The 10,700-nt window shown below is 55.7% G+C and overlaps 1 protein-coding gene across 4 annotated transcripts in view; it reads left to right on the forward strand.

Moving 5' to 3' along the window:
• CSNK1E (casein kinase 1 epsilon) overlaps positions 1–8,952 on the forward strand; it is a 31,597-nt gene extending 22,645 nt beyond the window's left edge. For 2 of the 4 annotated variants that reach the window (XM_039877681.1, XM_039877680.1), the window contains exons 7-12: positions 1,354–1,502; positions 4,676–4,736; positions 5,534–5,726; positions 5,823–5,962; positions 6,709–6,774; positions 7,731–8,952. In XM_039877681.1, coding sequence (XP_039733615.1) covers positions 1,354–1,502; positions 4,676–4,736; positions 5,534–5,726; positions 5,823–5,962; positions 6,709–6,725 — 560 coding nt within the window. In that variant the 3' untranslated portion in view covers positions 6,726–6,774; positions 7,731–8,952. Of the gene's footprint in view, positions 1–1,353; positions 1,503–2,081; positions 2,186–2,283; positions 3,958–4,675; positions 4,737–5,533; positions 5,727–5,822; positions 5,963–6,708; positions 6,775–7,730 lie in introns of those variants that run through there. The other 2 variants (XM_039877682.1, XM_039877683.1) reach the window with 2 other exon arrangements.
• Positions 8,953–10,700: the final 1,748 nt, after the last annotated feature.

Consider the following 10,700-nt stretch of genomic DNA (forward strand, 5'->3'; position numbering starts at 1 on the left):
TCTGTCACTGCTTGGGCAGAGCGAGAGGCCTGGTCCTTAACTAGTCAGTATTCCCCGACCCACGTTCCCGTGTCGTCTCTCAGGGGCTGAGTGTTAGGAAAACGAGTCTGTCCTCCTGAGTCTCCTTTACTCTCCCACAAAACACTCCACTTTTGACACTTCTGGTTACCAAATGTGTGGGGTTTTTTCCTCCCTACCCAGCAGTTTTCTGTGACACCAGCTGGATGTCCTCCTGTTTAACTCAATTCTGACACTGTTACCTGGAGATAGTGTCAGATCCCACAGATTAAGGCTCAGTCTCTCAAGACTGTTCCCACCATGCCTCAGAGGTCAGCTGCAAATCCAGGTTACCACCTGTGCTTCTAACCAATTAGCTATAAATCTGAGGTTCCCAGTACCCTCTTCTCGGGTTTGATTAATTCATGGAACTCAGGGCAACACGTTTACCAGTTTATCGAAAGATATTATAAATGATGCAGATTAACAGCCAGATGAAGAGAGACATAGATCTGGGAGGGTCCCAAGTGCAGGAGCTTCTGTCCTCATGGAGTTGGGGTGTGTCACCCTGCTGGTGTGGATATGTTCACCCACCCGGAAGATCTCTAAACTCAATACTATGGGAATTTTTATGGCATTGGGTGCAGGGCTGGAAATTCCAAGGTTCTAATGATGGCTTGGTCTTTCTGGTGACCAGCTCCCATCCAGGAGCCCATCCAGAGTCACCTCATTAAAACAAAAGATGCCCTGGTTCTCTTGCCACTTAGAATTTACAAGCCCTGCATCAGGGATGGGGTCAAAAACCAAACATTGGAACAAGAGATGTTTTGATCACTTAAGAAATTACAAGGGTTTGAGGAGCTGTGTGTTATATGTTTTCTATTATCTTAATGAGATCCCTCCCTCTCTTGCTCCTGATTTTCAGAGAAGAAAATGAAAGTCTTCGTGTGGCTCAGGTCATGTCGAGAGTTCCCATCGGGCTTTTAACTGTCCTTTTGAGTTTATGACAGCAATTGATCGCCCATCTCCATGACCTCCAGATCCAGAGTGTTTGACAGGGGCAGGTGAAGAGCCGCGAGCTGGGGTCTTGCAGCACCGGCTTACCGAAACGGGACGCTCGTTCCTTGTTCACAGGTCTTCACTTGCTCTCGACGAGTCTTCAGAGGCTCCGCCCATAGTCAGGCTAGGGTTTCTTCAGCACAGGGAGGGCTGTAGTTCCGTTCTCTCTTCATCTTGCCCCCGTTTAGATCGAAAGTATTCGTAGGGACAGTGGGAGGTTAGGACAGTGCTGGCTGCTGAGGGCCCTGGGCGTGTGGGCCTCACAGTGGCTTCTTCTGTCCTTGTAACTCCCACCAGCTGAGTTCTCAACATACCTCAACTTCTGCCGCTCCCTGCGGTTCGACGACAAGCCCGACTACTCGTACCTGCGCCAGCTCTTCCGCAACCTCTTCCACCGGCAGGGCTTCTCCTACGACTACGTCTTCGACTGGAACATGCTCAAATTCGTGAGTCACCTGCAGGCCAAGGCGGGCTTGGGGGACTGGACAGGGAAGGCCCTGACTCACAAGGCCAAAGTGACCCTGTGGTGGGCGGGGCTCCCCAAAAACGGGAGCTATGAGCTGGACCGTGCTAGTGACCTCACTGGGGTCCCAGAGCCCCTGCGCTCCCCACACTGCTGTCTCATCGATGCCGACGGTGTGTACCGCCAGGGCCGAGGCAGGGCGCCACCTCCCACCAGAGCCAGGAGAACCTGGCTGGGCCTCCGGTCCCTCCTAGGTGGCCGCAACCGGGCGTGGCTGGCTCTGGCAGGTCCCCCTGCCGTCTTGCTCGTGGCCTACACCTTCCTACTCCTGGTGTTCTGCACGTCCCAGGTGGCTGCCTTCTCTGCGGCCCCTCTGGCCAGCCTGGACCCATTCAGTGTGGTGTCTTTCTTCCTGGCCGTGGGACCCTGGGCCTTGCTAGGTGGTGGTTCTGTCTCCCTCTTTTAAGAGTCGGGGGTGGGGTGGTGAGAAGCGGTCGTCAGCTGTGCCTGGAGCTCTGGAATCTGAAATCGCATGACTTGTCTCACGTCTCTTCTGGAAAAGGGGGCTTCTTCGAGCCAGGCTCAGCCCTGTGACAGTGAAGCTATTGCACGGCCCCGCCCCCACCTCTGTCCCTCTGCTGGGCCCACGTACTCACTCACCTGCTGGTAAGGACCCTCCAAGGCCTGGTCTTTCCAAGATTTACCACTTGACCAGGTGAGCACAAGAGGCTGAGCCTCTACTGTGCTTTCTGTGTCCCTTCCAGGTGCCCGGCGCCCCTGGGCACCCAGGGCCCTCCAGGTAGGCTGATGGAAGAAGTGGAGGAGGTGGAGGAGCTGCCCCCTCAAAACTACTGGCCCGTGGTCTGGATTCCAGGGCCCCAGTTCTGAAAGCGCCAAGTGTGCCTGAGCCCATCGGGGCCGGGCCTGAGGAGGTGTCTCTTGGCGTGGTGGGGGTCAGTGGAGAGGGCATGGCAGAGAAAGCCCTGCCACGAGATTTTTGAGGATGGAGCAGCTGCCGATGAACAGAGCCGGAAGGAGGAGTGATGTTCATTGCCCTAGAGGAGCCTGGGATTGGGCACCAGGAGCAGCTTCAGCCAGACCCCGGCGGCGGCCTCTGTATTGAACCTGAACTTATTAAACGTCTCCCACCTGTGCCGCGCTCATTCCGGTGTGCCTCTCCTTTCGTCGCGGTGCCCTTGGCCCGCTGTGGCGATGCTTAGGACCGAGGCCTTGTTCTCCCGAATGCTGGGAGCGACGTGTGGTCTCGTGCCTCTCCTCTTTCTGGGTCTCAGGAGGCAGTCTGGTACTGCTTCCTAAGTGGGCCAGAAGTCAGGCAGAGACCTGACAGGCCGAGGGACCTAAGGGGTGGGGATGGGAGATGGGCAGTGGGGGCCCAGGGCCAGGCGTCCTCGCCACAGAACATCACTCAGGGAGGGTGGGCAATCGACCGTCTGTGTAGAAAGTCATTCCAGAGTCTGGTTCTGGGATGGGCTTGGCCCTTCTCTCACTCAGCACAGCTCCAAGAACTGGTTTCACTTGTCCAGGCCTGTGCCATTCAGCATGGCAGCCACAGGCTACATGTGGCCAATTTTTAGTTAAAATTGATCGGAGCTGGAAGTGTAGATCCTCAGTCGCACTCACCACATTTCAAGTTCTCAGCAGCCGCAAGTGGCTGCCAGCAGCTTCCATATCCAGCGAGGCAGGTGTGAACTTGTCCATCATCACAGAAAGTTCTGTGGGACGGTGCTACGTTGATGGCTCCTTACAGAACCTCTCGTTGGACCATCTGGCCGACAAGATCCTGTCTCAGGCCAAGCCAGGAACATCCTCCCCACCCATTGCTGGGACTCTGACCCCTTCCTGGGGTCCCCTGTGAAGCAGGCCCTGGGGTCTGAAGACGAGCAGCGGCACCAACAGCTTCATCCTACACCGACCTCTGACTTCAAGGCCATCGGACTGCATAAGTGGGCACCTTTGATCTCGTCACCACCGTGGTGAGCTCACCTACCCCCTAGCAGAAGCATCTGCAGACCCGCGATGGGGACCTTCCACATCTTTCACCTTGAAACCAGGACCTTCCCATACCACACCACGCTGCAGGAAGCCCTAACCAGCACCTGCCAGCAGACTGGACACCATGCTGGGCACCATGGGCTGCAGACTGTTCCGTAGAAAGGATCCCACCCTTGACCGAGAGCTTCCTCCTTGGAGTGGCCACCTTGTAGCATTCAGTATCAGGGCCCTGGAATCTGTGGACGCTTGGAGCCTGCGACTCTGCTCCCAGCACACACAGCCGCCGTTCCGAGGCCCAACCGGCCAGCCAGGAAGAAACTCAGCACAGCCAAGGACAGGGGTCCACACCGCATGGGTGGATGCTGGTATGGCTTAGATGTCGGCCTTTGTGTTTTCTTGTGGATAAATAAAAGCCAAGAGATCTCCCTGGTGTGCATTTCTTGAGGCGTCACTTGGGTTGGATGGAAACATGGAGAGTAGCTCCTCCTCTGTCTCGGGGCTAGCCTTGGCCTGAGCCCCCTGGGGTCGCAAAGGGCAGGGGCACCTCTGAGCACATCACGTGGCGTCGCTGAGCCTCAGTTTCTCCGCCCAGGGAACGAGTTCCTACTGTCCATAGGAGGTTTCACCAGTGGGTGCTGCAGCTCTGATGGCTCAGGCTTTGCATGGTTCTAGCTGAGTTGCTCTCTGCCAGCCTGTGACTGAGTGGGCAGGCGTGTAGGGGGAAGATCGGAGGTCAGGGGTTAGAGCCCTGGTGGTCCCAGGCCTGCCTGTCTGCCTGAACAGGCTTATGGGTGGGAAGCTGGGGATTTTCATTTCTGGAATGTTCTGCAAAGTCCTCTAGGTGTACAGAGGGCAGGGCAGGACTGGGTGGCAGAGGCCTGAGTTCATATCCCAGCTCTGCCAAGAGCTGTGGCAGGTCACGAGGCCTCTCTGGGCTTCGGTTCCTCACTGGAATTCAGGGATCATTCTGATCCGCAGCCACTGCCTCCCAGAGTTGCTTAAAGGCAAGGGCCACCCCACCCCTATTTCCCAAGGACAGTAGGGCCTTCTCAGCCAGTCCTCCGGGAGAGACTCGGGGTTGCAGAAGACCGCACCCCGCGGCCCATGAACGGGCCCCGACTCAGTCCACAGCTCTCTCCACAGATGCGGCCCCCCTCACGCCAGCCCCCTGCCCTTCCCTGTGGACGACCCCAGGACCAACTAGGTAATGCGGCTGGGCACCGCTCCCATGCCGTGCCCCTCTCTCTGGGCCTTTCCCCTTTCCTCTTGCACTCGGGGTGGCAGTGGCGGGGTGGCAGGGCCCCCAGGGGCTCACGCACCCCTTCTGCTCCAGCTTACCTGCTGGGCATCTTTTTTCCTCAGTGGGGCTTCTATCCCATTCCTTCGCCAGCTCCTCCGTGCTCCCATCCTGAGGCAGGCAGCATATGTGTGGGTCCCCTGGGCCTCCTGGTGGTGGCCCCCACAGCACCAGCCGGAGCCATTGCGAGGTCCAGGGGCAGGGGACGAAAAGCTCTTTGAAAAACTCCCCTGGCTGGGAGGCCTGGTTCAAGCCTAAGCCCGGCCTCGGCTAGCCTTGTCAGTCTCTCTGGGCCTCTGAACACCTGCTCTGCTGGGAAACCTTGTGCTGAGGGCCCCCTGTGTTCAGAGGGGCCCAGGTCGGGAGGGACAAGGTGTGCCCTTGGTCATCCTCGGGGCATTAGCCCGCCCAGCCCCGACTGGCCCCATGAGACCGAGGCAGGGGGACTGCCCTCTGCCTCTCACATCCAGCTTCCTCCTCCCTTCGGGCAGTTCGTTTCTCTGTACTGTGTGATCGTGGGTCATTTCCAGGCCTCTACAGGCGTCTGCTTTGTGGGAAGGAGGTTGGACCAGAGGGTTTCTGCGATGCCTCGTCCCCAAGATGCCTGCCTTGCTTTCTTCCCTCTGTTCTGCCCTGTAGGGGCGCTGGACCCCGGAGCACCCTAACCTCACAGGGCTAACCAGGTCTCATCTTGCCTCCCCTAGGGTGCAGCCCGGAACCCCGAGGACGTGGACAGGGAGCGGCGAGAGCACGAGCGCGAAGAGAGGATGGGGCAGCTCCGAGGGTCCGCGACCCGAGCCCTGCCCCCCGGCCCGCCCACGGGGGCCACTGCCAACCGGCTACGCAGTGCTGCCGAGCCTGTGGCTTCTACTCCAGCCTCCCGCATCCAGCAAGCTGGTGAGCGGGGACCTCAGGCTGTGAGCTGGGCACCAGGGGGGCCAGGGCGGCCACGCCCCAGACACTGAGGGCGGTTCCCCCTGCCTCACCCTCCAGGCAATACTTCTCCCAGAGCGATCTCACGGGTCGACAGAGAGAGGAAGGTCAGCATGAGGCTACACAGGGGAGCGCCCGCCAATGTTTCGTCCTCCGACCTCACTGGGCGGCAAGAGGTCTCCCGGATTTCAGCCTCACAGGTGAGCTGCCCTCACACCAGCCCCTCCGCGCCTCACAGCTGAGCCAGAGACACCCCTCTCCCACCCCCGGCACGGAATCAGGCCTGGTGGTTCTGTACTTTGCTGTCCACCGATTCTAATGACCTTGGAGCAAGCCCTTTTTGTTGAGTGGAGACTTGGTCTCATTTAATCTGAGGTCTGATTAGCCCTGCAGAGCACAGTCAGGAGTAACTTACCCAAACGAGTGGTAGAGCTGGGATCTGGCCCTCACTGCCAGGGGCCCAGCCCGCGTGGGCCGCAGGGAGCTCCCATGGGAGGCTCATGGTTCCTGCCATCAGTAAGCACCCGCAGGTCCCGGTCAGCACAGGATAGAGGGGTGGGCAGATCCTGTCAGTGGCCTCACTTACGGGCCATGTTTGGACTTGGAACAATGGGAGTGGGGGAATCGGTGGTTGACCAAAGAAGGCGTGCTGGCAGAGGCGGGCAGGAGACCTACTGTGGTCCTGCCTGTGGTGGAGAAGCCTCAGCAGGACAGGCTGGGAGCTGGGCATCCCTTGGCCAGACTCGTGTGTGGCCTGGAACAACTGCTTTGCCTGCCTGGGCACTGTTCTTATCTACATTCTAGGGTCACTAGATCACACAGCCCGCCCTTTGGCTCAAGGGCCTCAGTAGGGGTGGGGTGGAGCTCCCCAGTGGGGAGGACCTTGCCACGCTGCTACTGCTGGCAGCTTATGCCCCTCCCCATGTCTCTGCCTTCCCTCTCGAAGACGAGCGTGCCGTTTGACCACCTTGGGAAGTGAGAAGGAGCCACCGTTGGACCAGTATTTGCTTAGGTGAGTTGGTGCCCACTGCCGACACAGCCCAGCCAGGTCTAGAGACACCTGTGCTCCGGGAGGAGTCCAGTGTGTGTTGTAAAGGGATGCGGAGTGTGGCCATGGTACCAGGGACCCTGGAACGAAGATGTTCAAGGGAGTTTAATAAAACCTTGGAGCCTGCCCGACTCAGGGTCAGGGCCTCCTCTGAGCAGGCCTAGCCCACACTGTTTATTTCTGCTGGAAACCTCTTTCTCTGTCCGTCAGCCAATCCTCCATACCACACCCCTTTGCCTTAACATCTTCTGGAAAGTTGGTTTCTAGCAGAGACTGAGCCCAGATGGTTGGGTGGGGAGGGCACACCCTGACCTCCCTGGGACTTCAGCTCTATCTCAGCCTCTGGGCTGTTAAACTCTTAATTCAAAGCACTGAGAACAGGGCCACGTGCTTAGGCGTTTATCTGTGTCAAAGAGCGCCCTTGGCCTCCAAAGTCCAGGAGAGGCCCTCTGGCTAGCACGAGCCTCATGGGACTTCCATGGCTACAGAAGGCCTTGAAATGGCGTATAGCGGCTCTCCACTCTAGGGCCGGCTTAGGGAAGGGGAGGTGGCAGGGGGTTCTTTGGGGGTGTATAGGGGAAAGTCTGAGCTCCCTGGGAACGTATGCCCATGACAGGCCTCACACCAGCAGAAATTCATTGCACAGAGAGAGGAGGGACATAAAGCCCAGCTGCCCTTTGTCAGACCTCAGGCCCGGAAACCAGCCCGTCCATGGCAGATGTGTGACCGTGGTGGCTGCTTACCAAGAGGACAGAGGAGGGAGAGAGATTGTGTCCTTCCTGTGAGAATGGAGCACCTGCGTGCCCCAGAGGGGGACCAGCTCAAAGGCTTGGAGACAAGAAGACAGGAGCCAAGGAGGGTCTGGCAGATGGGTGGCCAGAGGCAGATGTGCCCCTAATCTGTCTTTCTCCCGTTTTTAGTGTCTTCACTGTATTTTCTTTTAAAAATCAACAAGAAGATGGGGAAGAAAACCACTCAAAAGAACAAAAAAGAGAAAAAAACCCAGCACAAAACCGATGATGGATTTTGTTTCTTTGATTTTTTTTTTTTTTCCAACTGCAAGAAGATGGGATGCCCTCAGCACCGAGGATTATTGTCCCTTTGCGTTTCCTGCTGCCCACAACCTTCAGGCTGCCAAAGGCTCCCCAGACATGGGGCTCCATGTGCCAGACGCCGAGGCCCTGACCCAGCTGACGCTGACACTGGCTGGGAGGGGAACATCTCAGCCTCGAGGGTCCTCCGGTGCCATCAGGAGGTGGCTTGAGCAGCTCGGGGAATGGCTTGATGGTCTGGTTGGTTGGAGGCAGGTCCCACTAGGTTCTGGAGCCTCAGAACCACAGGAGACACGCACAGCCCCCAACCCCCTGAAATGAAGGTGGCCGACTTTCTGCGTGGGCTTTTTCTAGTGTCTCCCTGAGCGTTTGGGTCCCTCTTGCCTTTTCACAGAGACCTTAAGGAGTGGGTGGTGAGGTGATGGGGGCCGAGATTCCTTGTGTGCGTGCGTGTGTGTATGTATGTGACCTGTATCCCAGGACAACAGGGACCGGCGCCATCTGCCAGGCTGAATTTCTGTTCTTATCCCCGACAAGGACATGGGGTGGACAGTGACCTCCATGTTCCTCAAGAAGGGCACAGAGGGTCCTTGCCACCATCGACCCCTCAGATTGTCGTCAGCCTGTGGCAGCTCTGTCCCCCTATCCTGGTCTTAGGGCAGAATCCGTGCATACTACTCCCAGAAAGCATCGGGCTCCTGGGTTATAAATGAATTCCCTGGTCCTGACTCTCCCCTGGGGCCGCCCCTCCCTGCATCCCGCCTCTCTGAGGAGCCTGGGTCAGGGCTGGGTACCACATTTATCCATCCCTCCCAGTTAACACCTGTTTTTACTTTTGTTTGTTTTCTCTGTGTGTGTATTTCCTAATTTATTTACCTCTGTTTCCCCTATTTTCTTTCTTTTTTTTTTTTAATTAAAGAGCAAAGCTTTTTATTACTTTGTAATTTAAAAAAACTGAAAAAAAAATACTGAAGAACTTTGGGGGGAATTTTGTACTTTTTTCCTGTGTAAATATTGGACTTTTTTGAGCTTTATTGTGGTTGTTAATTTGAAGTAATAAAGTAGAAAAGAATAAAGTGACATGGGCAGCCTTCAGTCCACCTCTTTGCCCTGGGGTTTTGTCCCCAGCAGACCTGGGAGCCAGTTTGGGGATTGAGCCAGTGCTTCAGAAACTGCAAATCGGCTGGGGCAGATTCTGAGCCAGGAGGGTTGGGCTGGGGCCAGAGAGTCGTCTGCATCCTAATGAGCTCCAGGGGCTGCCGCAGCCCAGGACCACGCAGAATAGGAAGGTTCCAAATGCTCTTCACGACGCTTGTCTTATCCACACAAGAGCTCTGAGTTAGGACCATTCATCTTTCTGCTTTCAGATTGGGAAACCGTACAGAGGTAAAATAGCTTGCCCAAGGTCACAGCTCTGGTGGCAGGACTAGGATTTGAACCCCATCGTTGACCAAGGAGCACTGGAGTTGGGTTCCAGTGGTGACTGTGCCACAGGTGACCCTGGGCAGTTCCTTCAGCCAAGCCTTGAGAAAGGATCCGCCCTCAGCTTGGCCCGCCTTTGTCTCACCAATTTATAAAAGAGTTTATCAGCCTGCATGTATCCAACCGGGTTTACTTTCCTACTTCTCATTAGCCTGGGGAGGTGGTGGAGGCCTCTGAGAGGTTCACCTGGGGCATTTCAAAGCGCTGGGCATAGCTCAAAATCCCTGTGGTTAAGGGCCCTTCCAATACTGGCATTTGAAGACCCTGTGCCCCCACAGCCTGGCTCAGCCCTGGTAAAGGGTCTCCTTTTGGCCCTCCACGTGAGGGCCAGGCAAAGGCAGGTCTTTATTCATAACCATCAGAGATGAGGGTGTTCACTCAAAGTTAAGAAATCCCAGAGGACCCTGAACTGTAGGCAATGAGTCTCAGGGAGACCTTCCTAGTGTGGGGTGACCATAGAGTTTGATCCCGAGCCCCTTCGAGATCAAGTGAGAAGTCACCGACTAACTATGGGCTAATCCTTAAAAATCTATCTTTTGTAGTAAAAATCTTAGTTCCTAATAACACTAATGTGTTTACTTGTTTGCTGTGTCCTGCAGTAAGTTTCAAAATTACAATTTTAGTATTACTACTAAAAGTAAACCTGTGAAGTTAAAGAATTTCTAAGGGTTATTATTATTTTTTGTCTTTAGACTATATCTCACTACGCATGTACTGTCAGAGTACAGTGCCCAGAAGTAACAATATAATTCTTCTCTCTGTGGTTTGCATTGCTTTTAATGATGAGTGAGTGTCCCCCGCCTTTTCGGTTTCATTTTATTTTTCGGAGATTACATATATGAAAAAGTTGGAATCGCTGCCAGCTCTCATCTCCACGGTTCCCACCCACCATCCGCACTGGTTCTGGCTGCTTCCTGTGTTTCTTATTCGGGGAACTAATGTATATGGGAGGGGGTGGTGGCTGACAGCCTCTGAGGAAGTGACATTTAAGCTGAGGCCAAGGGGTGACCAGGACACGTCAACCATGCAATTGGTTTATTTTTAATAAATCTGCCAAACAAGCGCCAGGAAATTTTGCTTAGATTAGAGGGGGCAACCATGGCACCTGGTGAGTCATTTTCATAGATGCAATGAACAAACATTGGCTGGGTTTGTGTGAGTGCCAGGGGTGCCAGATGTCGGGCAGAGTGGAGCGGAGTGCAGGGGCGAGGAATGGGGAGCACAGGGCTGGAGTCCCGAGGGCCAGCTCAGCCCCTATGACCCTGGGCATGGACTGGGGCTCAGTTATCTCCTCTGTAAAGTAGGGGTGGTGATACCTGCTTTAGGGGGTTGTAGGCTGAATTCATTGAGAGCTCA

The sequence above is a fragment of the Pteropus medius genome, unplaced genomic scaffold (genome assembly GCF_902729225.1).
Source record: "Pteropus medius unplaced genomic scaffold, Ma_sr-lr_union100, whole genome shotgun sequence".
Lineage (NCBI taxonomy): Eukaryota > Metazoa > Chordata > Mammalia > Chiroptera > Pteropodidae > Pteropus > Pteropus medius.